Source organism: Clupea harengus, unplaced genomic scaffold (assembly GCF_900700415.2).
Source record: "Clupea harengus unplaced genomic scaffold, Ch_v2.0.2, whole genome shotgun sequence".
Taxonomy (NCBI): Eukaryota; Metazoa; Chordata; class Actinopteri; order Clupeiformes; family Clupeidae; genus Clupea; species Clupea harengus.
This window is the reverse complement of record NW_024879594.1, coordinates 321-23,170: the sequence shown is the minus strand read 5'-3', so window position 1 is coordinate 23,170 and position 22,850 is coordinate 321. Positions and strand designations below refer to the sequence as shown.

At 42.9% G+C, this 22,850-nt stretch overlaps 1 protein-coding gene and 1 pseudogene across 1 annotated transcript; both read left to right on the top strand.

The window, feature by feature from the left end:
- Nucleotides 1-12,191: 12,191 nt before the first annotated feature.
- On the top strand, nt 12,192-15,759 carry LOC116222169 (annotated as a pseudogene).
- A 3,299-nt stretch (nt 15,760-19,058) lies between these two features.
- LOC122129130 (apolipoprotein D-like) lies at nt 19,059-20,536 on the top strand. The gene is made up of 4 exons (XM_042704173.1): nt 19,059-19,178; nt 19,259-19,380; nt 20,054-20,142; nt 20,298-20,536. Exons 1-4 carry the CDS (start codon nt 19,059-19,061, stop codon nt 20,534-20,536), a joined length of 570 nt encoding a protein of 189 aa, XP_042560107.1.
- Nucleotides 20,537-22,850: the final 2,314 nt, after the last annotated feature.

The window sequence follows — 22,850 nt, the reverse complement described above, 5'->3', positions numbered from 1 at the left end:
GAGTTTGCTGTAAGCTACATGACGGAGTACCTTAAAACCAGCCAGAAAAAGGCTTTTTGTGAGAAAACGGTTAGTGGCATCTAAAATCTGATTTCGGAATAGCTTAACAGTTAGGCTACATACGTAATGAAAATAATAACAGAAAAAACTGCTATAACATTTTCTGTCAGTCCACCTTACTGTACTAAAGACGTTAGTTAGCTAATAGTCCAGACAAATTGTAATTGTAATTGTAAAATAATTTTTTTTCAGCATAGATAATTTCTATGAGGTGTCCAGAACAACATACTAAAAGTCCTAAGAAATCCTAGTTGAGGAAATATGTTTAATTATCATCAATCTGAGATGTGTGCTAATAATGCATGGCAACAATACACCTCAAAAATGTAATTGTTTTTTATTACAAGTTTCTTTGAAATTAATTTGAATATGCACATGAGCTCCACACTTATTGAATATGTCCATAGGCAGAAACACCATTCATATGTATGACAAATACATTGGCCCAATCTTCATCCAATCATCCTACTGCCAATGGGAGATGGCAATGCTGCTTTTAGAATGGCCTCTAAACTGAAAACTGCCTGGCTTGGTAGTAATCAATTTCAATTTTTTTTTTATTTATATAGCGCAATAACAATACAATTGTCTCTAGGCGCTTTACAGAGCCCAGAGCCTGAAACCCCCTTAGTGCAAGCACAATGGCAACACGGGCAAGAAAAAACTCCGTTAGTCAGGAAGGAACCTTAAGCAGAACCACGGCACATAAGGGGGAACCCATCTGCTTGAGGTCGGCCGGGTGGAGATAGGAAGGGGGGAAGGGGGGAGGGTTGTGTGGCAGAAGGGGAAGGGAAACAACAGGTGTTGTACATAGCCTAAATTTGGTAGATGTACATAATATATATACAGACATCCAGTGGTAAATACATGATACAGACAAGACCAGTTTAGTGGATATACACAGTGCTGATAGGGTTACTATTACAGGGGTAAGGGGAGTAGGAACAGAGAAACATGTCGATGGTGGCAATAATATATATTGTATATAAATGCTAGCATAGGGTATGAGGTAGAGTAAGTGTACGGCAGTGCGGTGGCGGTGGGTGCAATTGGTCGAGGGTTTCTGCAGGTAGACCGGGTAGAGAGACTACATCAGCGTCCCATGGCGAAGATAGTCTAGATTAGGAGAGAAAGAAAAAGAACAGAGTGAGTGGGTTATTATAGGCATTAGCAATGTGATAAGAAAGGAGAGGGAGAGAGAGAGAGAGAGAGAGAGAGACTGCCTGGCTGGGTGTATGGGGATTTTATTTAGTATTTAGTTGGCTGGTGACAGTCGCAATACGCGCCGTGTGCTGTACCCGGGATCTTCCGCACTCCTTCACGGTACAACATACGCTGTCTGTAGCCCAGTTATGTTGATTAGGGGGGTATTGCATGTGTTTTAGATGTGTTTAGCTATGCTGGCATTTAGCATTTAGTTTGGTTTGGCATTTAGTTTGGTTTAGCATTAGTTATGTTTAGTTATGCTGCCATTTAGCAATTAGTTTGGTTTGGTACATATGGAGATTTTAGTCGTAAGCTTTGTTAGGGTTGCAGGGTACAACATACGCTGTCTGTAGCCCAGTGATATACGTTTATTTTATTTTTTTCTTATGTGTTCAGTTATGTCTAGTTATGCTTGCTGACTGGCTGGCCCAGCAGGTGATGGGTTTGTTGATGCAATTACTTATGGCTATAGGATGCACTAAAGAGGAATGTCTTTAGTCTTGATTTGAATATAGGTAGGGTGTCTGCATCTCGGATGGAGGCAGGGAGATTGTTCCAGAGGAGGGGGGCTCGGTAGCTAAAGGCTCTGCCTCCTACTGTGGTTTTTGATATTCTTGGAATTACAAGGAGGCCTGCACTCTGGGAACGCAGCAGTCTTGGAGGGCAGTAGGGGACAACTAGTTTCTTAAGGTAGTTTGGAGCCAGGTCATTTAGGGCTTTGTATGTTAGCAGGAGTACTTTGAAATCAATTCTACTTTTGACAGGGAGCCAATGCAGAGAGGCAAGTACAGGTGAGATGTGCTCATATTTTTTTGTTCTGGTGAGTGTACGGGCAGCAGCGTTCTGTATAAGTTGGAGGCTCTTTATTGAGTTGATGCTGCATCCGGACAGGAGAGCATTGCAGTAATCTAGTCGGGAAGTAATAAATGCGTGGATTAGTTTTTCTGCATCTTGGAGGGATAGGACTTTTCTAATTTTGGCAATATTGCGTGAATGAAAAAATGATGTCTTTGAGATCTGTTTTATGTGTGAGTCAAATAAGAGGTCTTGGTTGATAGTTACACCAAGGTTTTTGATGCTAGTATTGGGTGTTGGGATGCCATCGAGTGTGGATAGATGGCTAGATGTCCCGCTACTCATCGAGCTCCACTGGCTGCCAGTAGCTGCTCGCATTAAGTTCAAGTCACTTATGCTTGCCTACAGAGTGCTTACTGGTTCTGCTCCCACCTACCTAAATGCTCTTGTAAGGGCAAATGTTACACCCAGGACGCTGCGCTCGTCTAGTGAGCGTCGTTTGGCACTGCCGTCCGTGCAAGCACGGCAATCCAGACTATTTTCATTTGTAGTTCCACGTTGGTGGAACGAACTGCCTAGTACTACCAGAGCAGGGGCGTCCCTCTCTACCTTCAAGAAGCTTTTGAAGACCCAACTCTTCAGAGAGCACCTCCCCTCCTAACTGGCACCTGACCAGCGCTTAACTTGCACTTCAGCAGTTACATTCCTGCACTTCTTTTTCCTCTTTTCTAGGTTGTTGTTTTTTCTAATTCTCATGTAAAGTAGTATTTATTGTTACACCATGCTTTTTTATTGCTCTTAGCTTGACTGTTCTCTCCCTTGTACATCGCTTTGGACAAAAGCGTCTGCTAAATGACTAAATGTAAATGTAGATAGTGTCATTCTCAATTGATCGGGGCCTACAAGCATAACCTCAGTTTTATCAGAGTTGAGGAGCAGGAAGTTGTTAGCCATCCAAGATTTTACATCTTGCAGGCAAGTTTCTATCTTGGGTAAATGTACAATTTCATCAGGTTTCATGGATAGGTAGAGTTGGGTGTGCATACCAGTGGAAGTTAATGCCATGGTTCCTTATGACAGCACCTAAGGGTAGCATGTAAAGGGAAAAGAGCAGTGGTCCGAGGACAGAGCCTTGGGGAACACCGTAGCTTACTCTAGTGTGATTGGATGACTTCTCATGGACGTGAACGAATTGATGGCGATCAGAGAGGTAAGATCTAAACCAGGATAAGGCACAGCCTTTGATTCCAACATGATGTTCAAGTCTCTGTAATAGGATATGGTGATCTATAGTGTCGAAGGCGGCACTAAGGTCTAGGAGAACTAGTATTGAGGTGCACCCATAATCGGATGCGATTAGTAGGTCATTCAGGACTTTGACTAAGGCCGTTTCAGTGCTGTGGTGGGCTCTAAAGCCAGATTGGAGGGTTTCTTCGATTTTGTTTTGGTGTAGAAAGGAAGTAAGTTGCTTAGCTACTATTTTTTCAAGTATTTTTGACAAGAAGGGGAGGTTAGATATGGGTCTATAGTTAGCTAGATTATCAGGATCAAGGTTAGGTTTTTTGAGAGATGGTTTGATCACTGCTATTTTAAATGATTTGGGGACGTATCCGGAAATTAGTGAATTATTCATTACATTAAGTAATGTCTCACTTAATAACGATAGTGCATGTTTAAGAAGTTTTGTGGGGATAGGGTCTAGTAGGCATGTCGATGATTTAGATGAGAGGATCAGGGAGTTTAGTTCAGGGAGGTCAATGGGTGCGAAGGATTCAAGGAGAGCACCAGGTTTAGGGGGTGTTGCCATAGCCATAGGGCATTTTGGAAGAGGTGTAAGGAGGAGACTATGAATTTGTTCTCTTATTGTTAGAATTTTGTTATTGAAAAAGGTCATGAAATCATTACCACTAAAGCTTATGGGAACAGAATGTTCGATTGTATTGTGGTTTTTTGTTAGCCTAGAAATGGTGTTAAATAGGAACTTTGGGTTGTTTTTATTATTGTCAATCAATGAAGAATAGTAAGCCGATTTTGCCTCAGAAAGTACTCGTTTATAGCAGGGGTCTTCAACCTTTTTCAGCCCAAGGACCCCTTGGCTGAGAGAGACACTGAGCAGGGACCCTCACCCCCGCCGCCCCAAATTTGGGCCTGATATTCATATAATTTATTTGGAACTAAGTGTCAGTCACACACACACACACTCCCCTACACATTTTTGAACAGAATTACAAATCGTCTGTGACACACAACTCGTTTCAATTTATTCTGTTTATTATTGACATTTTTTCTCCCTTACAGTTAGCCATCACTCTGTATTCTATGCTATGGAACATACTGCCTATAGACATCAGGGAAGCCAGCTCGCTTAACATCTTTAAAAGAAAACTAAAAACGTACCTCTTCACATTAGCCTTTAACTAGCTACCATTTCGCACTATATATATATATATATATATAAATACTTTTAATTTAATTTAATTTAATTTAAATCTCTACTGGTGATATTAAGGGGTTAGATTAAATATATCTCTATAATTATAATTATAATTTTTTTTTTTGCACTATATCTGAGTTATGTTTCTTTGATGTCTATTTTTATGTGCATGTAATTTCTTTGTGCATATTATGTATTTGCTGTAAAGCACTTTGAGCTGCATTCTTTTGCATGAAAGGTGCTGTATAAATAAAGTTTTATTATTATTATTATTATTCTTCAATTAGGGAGGGACAAATACATGAGTAGCTTGAGAAGCTTAAGTATGGATAAAATATCTCATACCTAGTGAGAAATCTGACGTTTGACATTTTGGTCGACAAATCACAAAAAAGCTAAAAGCTGAGCGTCGTTTGACACATCGGTGGATTCGTCTAATTGTAGTGCAAAATAATCTGCCTTCGGGAGTTTTGCGACTAGTAGTGCCCTCACATCAGCTGCCAATTCATCAATAGGGCGGGCATTGGGATGCTTTTCACGTTTTTTTACGTACTCATCCTTCCCAAACATTGTTTTGCACATATCACTAGCTGTTGGCAATATTAAACTTTCCGCAATTACGTATGGCTGTTTGGTCTGAGCGTCACGTAATGCAACTTGATAAGAGGCTTTTAAAGCTAGCTCGCACACTTTGGCTGATTGTCTCATCAAGGTCTGCTGGCCCTCAAAAGATTTTAAACGGGAAATATTAAATGTTTATTTTCTTTCAAGTGAGCATGGGTTGCCTTTGAGTGTCGTTGCAGCTTTGATGGTTTCAAAGTTTCGTTTGATAGCACGGAAGGGCAAAACACGCACACTGCTTATTCTTCACCATCGTTCTCTTTGTAGGTGAAGGCAAACTTCAGATAATTCTCTGAATATTTACATGTCTTCTCCCGTTTGCGTTTTTGGCTGTTCATGGAAGAGGTGTTGGCATCCTCTGAAGGTAGATCATCTGAACCGCCATCAGTGGTGTCTGACGAGGAATTTTGGACGTTTTTAATTTTTGGAAGAGGGAAAAAATGCTTCAGATGAAATAATTTGGCGGACCCCCTGCAGTACCTCCGCGGACCCCCTGGGGGTCGCGGACCCCCGGTTGAAGACCTCTGGCTTAGAAGACTATCCTTCCATGCCAGGTGGAATACCTCAAGTTTGGTGAAGTACCATTTTTTTTCTAGTTTTCGTGTGGTTTGTTTAAGTGCACGAGTCTGATCAGTGTACCATGGGGCCAGTCTTTTCAGTTTTCTTATTCTCTTTTTTAGTGGCGCAACAGCGTCAAGGGTTGAGTGGAGCGCATGTATGATGCCATCCGTTAGTAGGTCGATATGGGGTGGGGGTGTGCGTACGTCATTTACTTTGCCAGTGGTAGGAGCTGTGGCAAGAGCGACTGGTAGTTTTGATATGAATTCTGCTGTAGTCCTGTTGGATAGACAGCGGCTGTAGAAGTAGGTTAATTCCGTTGTTGGACGGAGATCTAATTTCATGTTGAATGTAATTAGGTGGTGATCTGAAAGGGCAGTATTTTGAGGTAGAACTAGAGGGCGGTCAATTTCTAGGCCATGTGTTAATACAAGGTCAATGGTGTGATTATGGTGGTGAGTTGGTGTGTTTACGTGTTGGGAGAACCCGATAGAGTCTATTAGTGATTGGAATGCAATTGTAAGGCTATTATTTTCATTATCCATGTGGATATTAAAATCTCCCACATGAGGATTTTATCAGAGTTTACAACCAGGGCGGATAGGAAGTCGGAAAATTCAGATAAAAATTCAGTGTAGGGGCCTGGTGGTCTATATAGTGTCACAAGAGTGACCGGCTGAGTGGCTTTTGAGTTTGGATGCATAAGATGAAGTACGAGGACTTCAAATGATGCAAATTTAAATTTAGGTCTTGGGGAAATACATAGGTTAGCGAGGGAAATTGTAGCTACTCCACCTCCACGCCCTGTGCTGTGGGGGATGTGACAGTTAACATGACTTGGAGGGGTGGACTCATTTAAGGCTAGGAATTCATCTGGTTTTAGCCAGGTTTCAGTTAGGAAAAGTTTTTGAATGTTGTTGTCCGTTATCAGCTCATTTATAAGTGCACCTTTTGATGTTAAGGACCGAATGTTAATAAGGCCCAGTTTTAGGATTGTACAAGTTTCATTGTGTGCTGATAAGGTTTGTATCTTTATTAGATTTTCCTGATTAATACTTCTTTTAGTGTGATTTGCGTTGGGTTTGTACGTTCTGGGTATAGATACCGTTTGTATATGGTTTAATATGGGCAAAGAGTGTACTGGTGCAGCCAAAGTTAGTGTGGTCTGCCTTCCAGTGCTAATTTTTGGTTGTCAGTAGTAGGTTTGGGCTAGGTGGTGTATTAAGTTTTGAGAGAGGAGTCTAGCACCCTCCCAGGAGGGGTGGATGCCATCCTTCTGCAGTAACCCAGGCTTCCTCCAAAAAGTTGGCCAGTTATTTATGAAATCTATGTTATTGCATGAGCACCATTCTGCTAACCAGTTATTAAGTGAGGATAGCCTGCTGTACATCTCATCACCGCGGTTTATGGGCATAGGGCCCGAACACACTACAGAGTCTGCCATTTGTGTAGCGGTATTGAGTAGCGATGCAAAGTTTAGTTTGGTGGTTTCCGATTGTCGTAGGCGGACATCGTTTACGCCTGTGTGAATAATAATTTTAGAGAATCTCCGTTTAGCGATTAGTTTTAAGTGGGATTCGATGTCATTTGCTCTAGCTCTGAATATACAGTTCACTGTTTGTGACGGGGTTGTGAGTTTAATATGTCTCAGGGTGGAATCACCAATTACGAGAACTTTATCATCAGCATCGGTGATATTAATTGTGGAGAAACGGTTTGAAATTGAGATGGGATGTGAGTGTGATACGGACATTGATTTATTTTTTCTACTACTTCCTCGCTTTACAGTTACCCATTTGTCTTGGGATTTAAGCTGCGGTGTTATCATGGGTGTGCTAGAGGGTGGAGTGGCGTTGGTTAATGTAGTTAATTTAGTTTCATCTGCATGCTGGGTTTCGCTAGTTTGGGCTAACGAAGTAATATGGTCTAAACTGAGGAGACGCGACTCAATTACAGATATCCTCGCTTCCAGGCTTGCCAGTAGCCTACATTTATTGCAAGTTTTGTGCCCACTGAAGGGTGTTGGGGAATCGCTAAACATGTTACATTCCAGGCAGCAGACAGAGGTAGAACAGAAAGCCATGGCCGTGGGAGCCAATTAAGGACAGTTAGCCAAGAGTGACAGAGAATAGGGGGGAGAGAATTCCCAGACTCGATGTAATGTGAAAGTTAGTAGTAGTGAGCACAGTCACTGGAATACTTAAGTACAAAAGCAGATAAGCAGCGTTCCGGGGCTAGAGAGCACAGTAGGTAGCAACTCTAGCAGCAGGAAGTGGTGAGAATAGGGTCCGTGAGGAAACACCGATCCAACGAGTATCTCAACGAGTATTCAGTACCTGCCAGGGGTATGGTGTTTCTCAGATTGATGATAATTAAACATATTTCCTCAACTAGGATTTCTTAGGACTTTTTGTATGTTGTTCTGGACACCTCATAGAAATGATCTATGCTGAAAAAAAATATTTTACTATTAATTAATGTTTGGCTCCAAAATGGGTTACTTTGCCTGGCCTATAAGCTAACAGTGGTAACTTCAAGGCTAGCTAGCACAAGCAAGCTATATAGCGAGCTAGCTACTGTGTGCTACTGACTTTTGCAAGCTAGCAATTAAATAAACGATTGAAATTACAACAGAACTGTCTATCACATATGACCACCCATCCCATTTTCTTGATTCATGATTCAATTGTTTCATCACTGCAAGCCTACCGTAGGCTTGTCTCCAGTTTGTTTTTCGCTTCTCAAATGCTTTCAAACCGTTTCTTTCTTCACTGGAATGGAGCGGAGATGGGCAACCAAGGTGACAAGAGAGCAAAGCGGACTCATGGACTCCACCATTTTACAGGGAGGGGGAACTTACAGATTTTAGAACAAGTTACCAAAGAGATCAACAGCTTAAGTAGCAAAAATATAATATCATTCAATAAATGTATAGTATATTATAGGAGACGCTTCTGACAACCTGGGTGGCAAGTGGGGGGGCAAGCATTTTTTTTAGGGTGGCAGCTGCCACCCCTTGCCACCCCGGTGGTTTCGCCACTGATGACTAGTGAGGTAGAAACGTTTGTTGCAAATCCCTCTGATGATTTGTTGGATGGTCTTACAAGAGATCAATTAGATCAGGTTGCTACTCATTATGGAATTGAGGTGAGCAAAAACGATAAAAGGAATAAAGTCAGTCTTAAAAAGTCACTGAGGGCAGGATTAGTTTTGAAGGGTCTTTTAAATAAGGATACTGAGGAACTTACTCCCTCTCGTTCTAAGACGCCTTCTACTTCTCCTGTACTTTCTCCAGCTCCAGGAGGCAGTTTAACTTATCAGCAGCAACGCGAATTACTTCGTCTCCAAGCTGATAGAGACGTTGAGATTGCTAAATTAGAATGTGAACGCAAACAAGCAGATAGAGACGTTGAAATGGCTAATTTGGAATTTGAAATGAAGCGATTGGATTTGATTGCTGCAGGCAAATTGAGACCTGATAATTCTGGTGAGGCTCCTCCTCCAAGGTTTCATATATCCCATAATTTGCGTTTGATGCCTCCGTTCAATGACAGAGATTTAGATTCGTTTTTTGGCTTGTTTGAACGTGTGGCTGATGCACAGGGCTGGCCAGATACGGATCGTACCCTCATGCTGCAATGTGTATTTAGAGGTAAGGCCCAGCGTGTCTATTCTGCGTTGTCAATGGAAGACAGCCGTGATTATGAGAAGGTTAAATCTGCTGATTTTGAAAGCCTACTCACTTGTTCCCGAGGCTTACAGACAACGCTTCCTAGCCTGAAGAAACGCTTTGACCAAACTCATGTGGAGTTTGCGCAGGAGTTAAAGCTACAGTGTCAGCGTTGGTGCTCTGCCTCTGATGTTAAAGATTATGAGGAATTGTTTAATTTAATGTTGTTCGAGCAATTCACAAATACCTTTTCTGCTCAACTAGCTACATACATAGGTGAGCATGGCTTATCAAATGTGTCTGAAGCCGCAGTGTTAGCAGATGATTATGAACTGAGACATAAAGCTCGAGTGGTGAGTCGTGGAAGGCCTGACTGGTATCAGGGTGGGGCAGGTGGTCCTGTGCCATACCCGCACGATGTTTATCCTGCCGTCTACCGACCTCCCGTAGAGGGGGAGGGGTTGCCTGCTGGCAGACAAGAACCTGCTACCAGGAATGAGGCTACCAGGGTGTGCAATTATTGCAAAGGACATTGGAAGGCAGACTGCCCTGTCCTTAAACAAAACGCTAAACCGCATGCTACTCCTGAAAGGTCTGCTGGTCCTAGCAGTTGTTTAGGGGTTTGTACGATATCAGAGAATGATTGTTTGATCCAAAGCTGTTATTTGCCTTTTGTATCTGATGGTCTTGTTTCTTTACTTGGAAGTACAGACACGGTTCCAGTTAAAATCCTGAGGGATACTGATTCTTCTGAGTCCTTTGTGATAGCCTCCGTTCTTCCATTTAATGTCCATTCTTACACTGGAAAAGCTGTTGTGGTTCGTGGTTTTGATCAGATCAAACATTAAAGACACCACAGACGTCAGATCAAACAAAATTAACCTATCCTAAGGTTCTGCAAGGCACCTTGTTCACGACATGAATGAAGAAACACTGACGCCCCCTGGTGGAGACGGAACACAGGGCCAATACTAATGAATGTTTCAGAGTATGGGTGACAACACAACAACTGGAGCACGAACGGCCCACCAGACCAATAACGTGCTGGGTCATCATTGTTAGGTCCATAAACATTCACAAGAGTAAGCGTTAATTGATTGATTGAGATATTGATTATAACGAATCGTCCTTCTGGGTCTGTGGTGGATGAGTTGAGTTTGAATGGGATGTTTTTGTTGATAAGGATCGAGACTCCTCTCTGTTTACTATTAAATGTAGATGAGAATATTTTGTCAAATTATTTGAAATGGAGATGTTGTAGCTCTGTGTCTGTTAAATGGGTTTCCTGTAAGAAGCAAATATCTGCCTTTAATTTCATAAGGTGATTGATTATTTTGATTTGCTTAGAGGAGGTATGAAAACCACATACATTCCATGTTACAAGGTTAAGTGTATAGTTGTGTATATATATACTGGTGAGTGTATTAGCTGTTCCACAGGTGCATATGGAATTGAGAAATGGGGGGGGGCAGGGGAATTGAGAAAGTAGGAGTCAAGCGTATAGCGCAGGGATGACATGTACAAGGATATGCAGGTTGACAAAGTTTTTGAAATATGATTTGTAAAAAATAAATAGCACATATCTCGAATAAGATCAGCATGGAGTAGCTTCATCAAATTCTTCCACAGAGTATTACATATTTCATTGAGATGGGTTTTTCGGGCTGGCTTGGTCAGACACAGAACATAGATAAACCAGATACACATATAAACACTAAACATGTATGAGCACAGCACATTGATAGACATGACGCTTATCATGTATAGACACAGAACATAGATAGATAGGACACACATAGGCATACAGAAAGATAGAGGGAAAGATCGTGATGTTAGAGAGGATGAGAGATAAAGAGGAAATGTGAGACAGAGAATGATAGATGATACGGAAAGATGAGGAGAGAAAGATAGAGGTAAAGACGTTGAGAGATACAGAGGGAGTAGGAGCAGATATAACATAAGCTAGGATACGACAGCAGGGTATACAGAGATTGGAGATATATTATTGGGATAGAGGATGACAGGGTAGCCAGCTACGGTATCTGAGCTACAGCCAGGTGGTGACGTTACGGTCAAGGTAGAGCTTTCCGTCCACGTATAATCTGTCTACCGATAACGTAGCTCGCTTTCCTTTCTCGCGGAATTGTTTCATTATTGGAACGAGGATTCTGCATCGATTTTGTATTTCTTTTGGGAATTGATCGTTCATTCCAAACTTGGTTCCTCTTAAATGTTTTCCTCTGCTTTTGAGGAGTTATTTGTGCTTATAGTGTTCAAACTTTGCAATTATTGGTGGAGGCTTTGTGGGGTCTTTGGAGGGAAGACGGTGTACGCGATGGAATGTGATTTCCTTGACTGTTGTTTCGGAAAGTTTCAGAGATTCGAACATGAAGTCTTTTAATGCTTTCTCTGGGTCATCGGAGATATTTTCTAGCATGCTTATTCCGGAAAAAATCTGATTCTCACGCATACTGCGACACTGAAGGTCAAGCATTGTTTCTGTTATGTACGAAGCAGAATGTGCTTCGTTTATGGTGACCACCAGGTGGCACCTCTGTCCTGTATACATTCACGTTCCCAATAAACCAGACTAGCTAAGTTGTAGAACAAGCTACAAGGTTTTGTGTTCCTCTCTGTGTGTGCATGTGGATGATTGCATCTAAGTTAAAACATACAGGGAACATGATATAAATTGGCGACGAGGTGCGTAGTTCTGAAAACAGAACAAAAGAACAACCACGTTGGAAGCTAGCTAGTGAGCTAGCGTGTAGCTGTTAAGAGGTGATGAGCCAATCTTCTTCCGAAGAATCTGTCATTGAAGTGCAATCCATTGAAAGCGGACGCATCATGGCTGGAATAATTGGAAATATGGATCCCTTTGATGATACCGGTGAGCAATGGGCAACGTATATTGAGCGTTTTGAACATTACATTCTGGCTAATGAGATCAGAACAGTGAAGAAAGTGCCGGTGTTGTTTAGTGTGATGGGACCTAAAACTTATGGATTACTACGCAGTTTGGTGGCTGCTGACAAGCCTGGGGAGATGGATTATGGACGTGTTGTGGACGTGTTGCAAGCCCATTTCGCTCCAAAACCGCTCGTGATAGCGGAAAGATTCCGTTTCCACAAGCGAAATCAGGGGGAAGAGGAAACCGTTGCACAGTATGTTGCAGTACTGAAAAAACGTTCTGAGTTTTGTGAGTTCGGTGCTTATCTAGAAGACGCACTACGGGACAGATTTGTCTGTGGACAAAAGAGTGAAACAGTGCAGAAGCGTCTTTTGACTGAGAAGGATCTCACTTTTCACAAAGCAGTGGAGTATGCTGTGTCGGCAGAGACAGCCACGCGCGACATGCAGCAATTAAGCGGTTCACTTAAAGTGCATGCAATGATTTCCCAAAAAGGTGACCAATGCCGCCGCTGCGGGAAAATGAACCATAGGGATGAAGACTGCTGGTACAAAGATCGTGACTGTTACCAGTGTGGGAAGAAAGGCCATATCAAGCGCATGTGTAAGGGTAAAGCCAGAAGCAGCCAAGCCAGAAGCAGCCAAGACAGAGAATGGAAACAGAAAGGTAATACAATTAAGCGCAGTGTTAAAGATAGAAAGAAGAGAATTCATCATGTTGATGCTAGAAATGTTAGTGAAAGTGATGAGACTAAATCTGACACTGACTCTGAGTTGGGACTGTATTCCTTGTCTGAAAAAGGGAAATATTCCAGAATCTCTGTGCTGCCTAGAGAAAATGGAAATGGAAATGGATACTGGGGCTGCTGTGTCTTTAATTTCTTTGAGTCAGTATAGAAGCAAGTTGAGTCAATTGCCTCTGCAACCCACTGAGATTATGCTAAAGACATACACTGGAGAGCCATTGGCACCAGAAGGGGTCATCAAAGTACAAGTCAAATTAAATAAGCAGTGTGCTGATTTGACCTTGTACGTAGTGAAAGTTGATGGACCTCCACTGTTTGGTAGAGAGTGGCTGAGGGTTATTAAACTGAACTGGAAAGACTTAAAGACTGTGCATGCCATTGAGCGAAGAGAGCAAGACAACTTAAAGATGGTGTTAAAGAGACACTCAGCTGTTTTCTCTACAGAGTTAGGCACAATGAAACAGATTAAAGCCACACTGACTGTTAGACCTAACAGTGTACCCAAATTCTGCCCCCCACGTAATGTGCCCTATGCTCTTCGACCTCGGGTGGAGGCCGAGCTAAAGCACCTAACTGCGCTTGGTGAATAGTGAGTGGGCCACACCTGTGGTGCTTGTAATCAAGAAGGATGGCACAGTGAGACTTTGTGGCGATTTCAAGGTCACCCTCAACCAAGCTCTCTGCGTGGATAGATATCCAATACCACGCATTGAAGACATTTTTGCCTCTCTAGCAGGAGGGCAACACTTCAGTAAGTTTGACTTAGTAAATGCCTATCTACAGATGGAGGTAGAAGAGAAGTGTAGGAAGCTGCTGACTATCTCCACACAAAAAGGGCTATTCCGCTTTAATCGCTTGCCCTTTGGCGTAGCGTCATCACCTGGCTTGTTCCAAAAGGCTATGGACCAAGTACTGCTCGGACTGCCTTACACACACTGTTACCTGGACGACATCCTCATCAGTGGTCCTGATGAACAGACTCACCTCAAAGCGCTGGATTCAGTCCTGGGCAGGCTAGAGGAGTATGGCCTGCATCTCAAACAAGAGAAGTGTCTGTTTTTCCAGGAGTCTGTGGAATACTTCGGCCACATCATTGACGCGTCTGGGCTCCACAAATCACCAGAGAAGGTACGTGCTATTGTGGAAGCACCAGCACCATGTGATGTCAGCCAGCTACGTTCTTTCCTAGGGATGCTAGGGAACTATTATGGACGTTTCATTCCTGATCTAGCCACTGTCCTAAAACCACTGAATGAACTGCTTAACAAAGGGAAGCAATGGCAGTGGACAGTAGACTGTGAGACAGTTTTCCAGACAGCAAAAGCACTTCTAGTATCACAGGAAGTATTGACTCACTACAATCCTGAGCTGCCCCTTCGCCTTGCATGCGATGCTTCACCATATGGGGTCGGAGCTGTGCTCTCGCACGCTATGCCTGATGGAGAGGAACAACCTATAGCGTATGCTTCGTGAACACTCAGCAAGGCAGAACAAAACTATGCTCAGATAGAGAGGGAAGCGCTAGCGATAGTCTTTGGAGTTCGCAAGTTCCATCAGTACCTCTATGGTAACAAGTTTGTCCTACTCACTGACCATTGCCGCTGACCTCCATCCTGAGTCCAGTGAAAAGTACACCATCAATGGCTGCCGCCCGAATGCAGCGCTGGGCACTGCTCCTATCAGCGCATGAGTATACCATCCAATACCGGAAAGGTGCACTACATGCAAATGCAGATGGACTTTCACGCTTACCACTCTCCCACACACATAAAGAGAAGCTAGGCGCAGTAGAGGTGTTCTACACATCTCAGTTGGACACACTACCAGTCAGTAACACCGAGATCAAACGTGACACCCTGTCTGACCCCACCTTGTCTCGTGTTCAAGATATTGTCTCAACTGGTCGTTTTCCAGCTGCAAAGGACGCAGGCGAAGAGCTGTCGCCCTATCTGTTGCGCCGGCATGATCTCACCATACAACAGGGATGCCTCATGTGGGGTATGAGAGTGATTGTGCCACCTAAACTGCGCCCCCGGGTTCTGAAAGAGCTCCACACAGCACATCCAGGTGTAGTGAGGATGAAGAGCTTGGCACGCAGTTATGTGTGGTGGCCCGGCATCGACTCTCAAATTGAGCTTCACGCTAAATCCTGTCCCCCGTGTCAGAGCGTACAAAAAGCACCTAGGCTAGCACCTCTACACCCTTGGATGTGGCCCTCCAGTCCTTGGGAAAGGATACATGTGGATTTTGCAGGTCCTTTTGAAGGACATATGTACCTGATCACTGTGGATGCCCATTCCAAGTGGCCTGAGGTGCATATCATGGACAGCACTACAGCCAGCAAGACCATTCAAGTGCTCAGGGGCCTTTTTAGTCGCCATGGAATTCCGCACATCCTTGTGAGCGACAACGTATCTCAGTTCTGCTCTGAAGAATTCAGTGCATTCTTGAAGTCCAATGGAGTCAAACACATCCGCTCAGCGCCGTATCATCCTGCCACCAATGGCTTGGCCGAGCGTTTTGTGCGCACATTCAAACAGGCTTTAAAATCATCCAAAGGCACCGGAATGGTGCAACAACGCCTTGACACGTTCCTGCTGGCATACCGCAACATCCCCCACACCACAACAACTGAAACGCCAGCCATGTTGTTCCTTGGACGCCGGCTGCGTTCTCGTCTGGATTTCCTGAAACCCAGTGTTGCTGAAACAGTGCACAGATCACAGGATGCCCAACAACAACGCCGTCGTTGTTGCTGATGAGGCCAATCACTGTTGTGTCGTCTGCAAACTTTACAATGGTATTAGAACCATGTACAGCTGTGCAGTCGTAGGTGAAGAGGGAGTAGAAAAGAGGGCTCAGCACGCAGCCCTGTGGGACACCAGTGTTCAGGATGAGGTTGAGGAGGTGTTGTTGTCTAACCTGACAGACTGGGGTCTGTTGGTTAGGAAGTCCAGAATCCAGTTACTGAGGGAGGTGTTGATGCCCAGATCACTGAGTTTTGTGATCAGTTTGGAGGGGATTATGGTGTTAAATGCAGAGCGGAAGTCTATGAACAACAGTCTCGCGTAGGTGTTACTGTTGTCCAGGTAGGAAAGGGCGGAGTGTAGTGCCGTGGAGATGGCATCCTCCGTGCTCCTATTCTGGTGGTAGGCGAATTGGAGGGGGTCCAGTGTGGGTGGTAGACATGTTTTAAATTGAGCCAGGACCAGCCTCTCGAAGCGCTTCATGATGGTTGGAGTGAGTGCAACTGGGCGAAAGTCATTAAGGCTCGCTGCCGATGGAGGTGGTTTTGAAGCACATGGGGACAGCTGCTTGGGCCAGTGACAGGTTGAATATGTCAGTCAAGACTTCAGTCAGCTGCCCAGCACAGGCCCTGAGCACCCGTTCAGGGATGCCATCAGGGCCAGCAGCCTTTCGTGCATTAGTTCTGCTCAGTGCAGCACACACGACGGTGGAGGAGAGTGTGAGGGGCTGGTTGTCTGTAGTGAGCACAGCCTTGATGGCCGCCTCCTGGTTGTCCCTGTCGAAGTGTGCATAAAAGCTGTTAAGCTCATCAGGGAGTGATGCTTCGCCTGTTCGGGGGGAGGTGTGGGTGGGTTTATAGTCCGTTATGGCCTAGATGCCTTGCCACATGCGTCGGGGGACAGAGTTGTTTTTGAACTGCTCCTCACTCTTTAGCTTGTAGCTGTGCTTGGCCTTTTTGATGCCCCTCTTCAGGTCGGCCCTGGATGAACTGTAGGCCTGTGTGTCACCTGATCTGAAAGCAATATCGTGTGCCTTCAGCGAAAGGCGGACCTCCCTGTTCATCCATGGCTTCTGATTAGGGAATGTGGTGATTTGTTTGAGGGTGGTGACACTGTTGATGTTGGTGTGGATAGTGCGAAAAGATAGTGTTCTTGTGCTTGTGTGTGGATAGTGCAAAGAGATAGTGCAGAATATAAGTGGTTAAGTCTGTGCAAGGGGCTAGTATAGCCAGTAAAGGGATGGACAGTGAGATGAGATGAGAAGGGGTGGGCAGACTGAGGTAGACTCATGCAGGGAAGACCATCTCCCCCACCTTCCCTTCTGCGTGGCGTTATAAAGCTGAATGGCCCTGGGGACAAAGGACCTCCTCAGCCTGTCCGATGAGCATGACAGTGACAGGAGTCTGCCACTGAATATGCTCCTCTGTCTGTTGAGAGTGGGTGGTGGACATTGTCCAAGATAGTCAGCAACCTACTTCTCTCCGCCACTGTTGTGAAGCAGTCCAGTTCAGTGCCAACAACAGCTCCTGCCCTCCTCACCAGTCTGTCCATTCGCCCCGCATCCCTCTTCCTTATGCTGCCTCCCCAGCACACCACAGCATAAAAGAGGACGCTGGCAACAACAGACTGGTAAAACATGCGCAGGAGTTTGTTGCAGACATTGAAGGACCTCAACCTCCTCAGGAAGTAGAGCCGGCTCTGACCCTTCTTGTAGATTGCATCAATGTTGGCTGACCAGTCCAGTTTAATGTCCAGATGAACTCCTAAGTATTTGTAGGTGTTGGCCACCTCCACACTGACCCCCTCGATGGAGACTGGTAGCAGAGGAGGCTGAGACCTCCTAAAGTCCACCACCATCTCCTTGGTCTTAGTGGTGATCAACTGCAGGTGGTTATGCTTACACCACTGCACAAAGTTTCCAGCTATTTGTTGCTTATTTATTTGAGCAAGGACAATGCTGTAAAATAGCATCATCCCTGGTAGTTTACTATGGCTTCATGTAAATTATGTTCTTCACACAGAATTTGTAATTTGAGTTTTCTCCTGTCCCCTCCATAACCATCATATAGGCAATTTAAATGTATTCCATAAATGTATATATCGTATGTATACACGTGTGTACATACGATATATACATTTATGGAATACATTCATGTCCAGCAAGAGGGAAAAATGGTGTAATTAAAACCTAATGTAACACTTATTTGTTTACTGTTCGTTTGCATTTATAGTTACTTAAAGGTGTGTAAAGCTTACAAAAATGTATTTTTTACTTTTGTGGACTTGAAACTGCTTTCTGTGTATACGTCTATCTGCGTATATAAATTGTTAGACTTACTGTTGGACAAAAATTACATAACATAACTGTAACATAACTTAACACATCTGTAGTTTTCCCTCGACATGGCCTCACACGTTTGAGGAGTTCTTGGAGTGGTGGCCTGATACACTCTTTCGGGGGTTATCAAGTAACTTGAAATAGATAAAGGAAAAGATCCTATCACCTGTGCACATGTGTGGGGCTGTGGTCCTCTAAAGGCAATACATATGTGTGCTGCAGCTGTGCCCTGACTTACCGTTCCCACGGTTACCTAAGTCCTACTATAAAGACCTTGTGCTTACATGAACTTGTCTATCTTTTCATCTAGAGCCAAGGTAAAGAGAACTGTCTTCCCAGACACAGGTATAGACCACATGCGCTTGTCTTAAAAAATTGTTAATTTCCTCTAATATTATGTTATATAATAATATGACAGATTTATTAATGCATATATGTTAGCAGTCTATTTTTTGTTAATGGATAATTAGTGGATAATTAATATGGATATTCCTTACATGGTTAACTATAGAATTATAGAATCACATTGCTAGCATCAATAACAGTTATGATGCAGTTGCAGATACTAATTTGTATTTCTCAAACAATCATTCTCAAACAATCCATGGCAGACCCCTCTTTGACAATGAAAACAGTTTGAGAAGATGCAAAGGTTACATATTACATGCAAATTAACTTAAAAAACTCATTGGCTGTTTTCTTAAACATTGTTTGTACATTTGAACAGTTGAACATTTTCAATTTCATTTTCACTTCAACTTCACCTAAATATTTTATAAGCTAAACATTGTTTCTATTTGATTTGATCAGAACACACAGTGTTCATGTTAGGTGCATGTCCATTGTATTAATAATTAGGTTAGCTATCCCTTCTAACATACACCCCTGACCATATCATATATGGTCCCCCCCACCCACTGTCTTAGTGCAATACCGGTTTGTTCATTTGTTTTCTTGTGTAAATGCAGAGATAATGCAGGCTGTGCAGTTGCTGTTGCTGACCCTTCTCCCTGCTCTGGCCGTCAGAGCCCAGTCTTTCCATAAGGGCCAATGCCCGGTGCCCCCCGTACAGCAGGACTTTGATGTTACCAGGGTAATTGATGTTTTTTTCTTACACTCTAAACACCAAAGCCAAATTGGCATACCATCTATTAAGTGCCGTTGTCTTTATAGTACATGGGCAGGTGGTATGGTATCGAGAAGCTGCCAGCTGTGTTTCAGACGGGCAAGTGCAGCCAGGCCACCTACACCCTGCAGAGTGACGGACAGATCAAGGTCCTAAATCAGGGTCTTCAGTAAGTGGAGCTTTACTTGTACAATGTGGGTGATTGTGTGTGTGTGTGTGTGTGTGTGTGTGTGTGTGATCGTGTGTGTTTGTGTCTGTGATCGTGTGTGTTTGTGTGTGTGTGTGTGTGTGTGTGTGTAATGTTAGGGTGCGTTGCCGAACCACACTGTAGTTTAGATAGTACACTTTCACAAACCCACCTCATCCACAAGGGGGCACCAGCTTGCTTCTGGTTTATCTTATGGACTAGCTACATCAGGCCCTGAAGCAATGCTGATCAGGAGAGAATTCAGCGTGGTATACCAGAAGGAAGGTCAGTGTGCTTGCCAGTATGCTTGACAGTTTGGTTTAGTTGGAGACCTTAGGTGTGAGCTTTGACGCCAGAGTTCGAAACAGTCAGGCATGGGGGGAGAAGGGGTAGGTGGGTGCTTGAGGACCTCTATTTTCCCTCTGAGGTGACCCTACTCATTGGTGCATATTTCATCACCGGCCATTCCACAAACTGTGTGTGTGTGTGTGTGTGTGTGTGTGTGTGTGTGTGTGTGTGTGTGTGTGTGTGTGTGTGTGTGTGTGTGTGTGAGCATTCTCTCCACAGATCTAGGATAGCTACTGTGCTTTTCCCCTGTGAAACCTACTGCTAAGAATGACTGTTTCAGTGTAATTACAGTTTGTGCTTTTGACAGCTCTGATGGAGAAATCGGCAATACCAAGGGATTAGCAAGTGTGGCAGATCTGAGTGACCCTGCCGAGCTGAAAGTGATCTTCTCTGAAAGTGAGTATCACTGAATCACATTTAGAACTGAAAACACATCAGTTGAAGAAATTCACGCAGTCGATGGGTTTTGTTCCCAAAGACATATGTAGTTAAACTCAATAAAGTAAAGTGATATATAATGCAACAAGAAATCATCACTGATGATCTTTCAGATCCACGTCCCCATCCTTACTGGGTGCTGGCCACTGACTACGACAGCTACAGTCTAGTGTACTCCTGCACCAAGGTCGATGAGCAGTCCTATGTAGAATTCGCCTGGATCATGAGCAGGTCCCGCTCCCTCCCAGCAGACACCATCACTGAGCTGAAAGACAAGCTCCACTCCGACGACATCGAGACTGACACTATGACAGTCACGGACCAGACCGGTTGTGGTAGCATGCCTGCATGAACAAGACAAACTCCTCCTCTTCCACTTCAGTGGTGAGTGAGGAATGTCTGTTTCTAACATCCTCCATGATCCAGCATGTTGTTCACCTGAAGAAACACATGAATAGTTATGGAAGTATAACAATGCCATTAGTTCCCAATGCAAAATGACATGTTGATTTACGTGAATTGAATAAAAACATATCACAATAACAATGCTTGAATTTTTCTGCACTGCAATTTGACACAAACTGCAAAAAAACTGCAATAACAATGATGTTCCACACTGCAATTCATTGTGGTTGTATGTTTCAATTGAAAACAAAACTCCAGCATTCAATTCGAATTTCAAAATAAAACACTAAAATACAGTCCCACAATATTCGGTTGTTCAAATACCATATTCATTATTCAGAAGGCAATATATAACCCATTATTTTCAACATTACAAATTCAGGCTGCCAAAACGCCTCCGCCATAATGGAGCGGTCAAGATCCGCTAGTAAACAATACAATGTGTATTGAAAGATACAGACATCCGCAGAGAACTGTAACTCGCTTAATTCTGAACCAATTTTCATGAAATTTCATGTTTGTTATAAATGTGAGGAATTGAACATGATACTGGCTACCTATTGAAATTAAATTCAGTTACTGGGTGCGGATCTAATCAGCTCTATGTCAAAACATTAACCTTCTTAATAGCCATAACTTCCTCTGGGACACGTGGGCTCCGATCTACAAATAGGCAACATCAAGTGTAAATTATTTAGATTTAAACAGTCATTGCCACTATACACATTGGTCTCAGCATTCACCTTAACATTCACATATGTGTATCACATGATTTTAGGTGCAAGATTGCCTTCCCGCCAGGCTTACGTATTTCTATGGACGCAAATGATAAAAACAAATGCTCAGACACTTTGCTTGGGGCCCAGAGTCCCTAGAAACGCCCCTGCACCCAACATAATCATAAAAAAAATATTAGCTGCAAATTAAAAAGAAGATATATTACCATTACTTCTTACACTATTGACAATACTGGGAAAACAATAGAGCAATGGCACGCTAGCTAGCTAGAGATTTAATAAAAAATCCCAAAGATGTCAAAAGAAAGCTCTTTGAAGAACAGACAACAAATCTGTTAGAAAAGAGCCGTCTAGGTGTGTGGCTGTCTTAATTACAATCTACCTATCACCTGCTAAATAGTGAAGATGGTATTTTAACAACTGAATATTTTAAAACGGTGTTTTCGGAAGGTGAATATATTTGCATTGAATTTTAAATGCTGTCATTTTGTTTTGAATATACAGTGTATATATATATATATATGTTAATAGTGAGTCACTAGCCGTTCCTCTATTGAATTAACTCTATATAATATCCCATCAGTATGTTAATAATGAGTCACTAGCCGTTCCTCTATTGAATTAACTATTATATGTTAACCAAGCTCTGTTCCCAACTTTCTCGTTCACTCTCCCCACTCTCCTTTTTCTCCCCTCCCTGACCTCTCACCATGACTCCTGATTGGCTTAAAAAACATTTTAACAAATACAATTTTTAACATGAAAACATTAGTTACACCCTTTTAACTAAATGAATTGCACCTTATACAATGGAAATAAACAACAATAAAAATACACTCATTTAAACCAAAGGATACAACCAAATTTCCCATAGGGCTAAACACACATTGTGGTCACCTTCCATTTCCACTCTTAAGCAACTGATGACAAAGAGACACTGTAAAGCTTGACCTTCATTTTATATGGGAAGATAAAAAGAGTATACATGGCCATGTGTCATACAGCATTACTTATTTCAAAAGAAGTACACTTGCATCATTCATGTCCAAGACTATACTACTTACTGTTTTTAGATAGAGTTTGAATTTAGTTTTGTGGTTGTTTTTTAGAACTTAGTTTAGCTCGCAAGAGAATAGCTGATATTGAAATGCTGTCCTTTGATTATTTTTCACGAGAGACAATTCCTTTATTTTTCCTGACACAGTATATTTTTTCCACCAAAATGAAATATATTCAAACATACACCAGGCTAACATGGTGAACTTAAATAAGAGAATGTTGGTTTGCAATAGCTCACATATTTGCCTTTGACAGATAATGTGACACGTAATCTGACACAGTGCACAGGTGTGGCAGGGCATTCTCGCTGTATCTCAATATTCTACTTGAGGCACAAAGAAAAAATATGCTAAAATGGCAAACCCGCTCCATACCAAAAACCCTGCCATTTTGATTCATCCTGCTGTACTTGCAAAATTGCAATTGAAGCAATGAATGTTTCTAAAGTACTCTTTTCTACACCCA

Bases quoted from the DNA above. Each gene is read 5' to 3' on its own strand.
- LOC122129130 (XM_042704173.1), top strand. From the start codon at position 19,059: ATGCAGGCTGTGCAGTTGCTGTTGCTGACCCTTCTCCCTGCTCTGGCC. The intron at 19,179-19,258 runs GTAATTGATGTT...TTGTCTTTATAG, and splicing joins AGGACTTTGATGTTACCAGG to TACATGGGCAGGTGGTATGG. The intron at 19,381-20,053 runs GTAAGTGGAGCT...TGCTTTTGACAG, and splicing joins GTCCTAAATCAGGGTCTTCA to CTCTGATGGAGAAATCGGCA.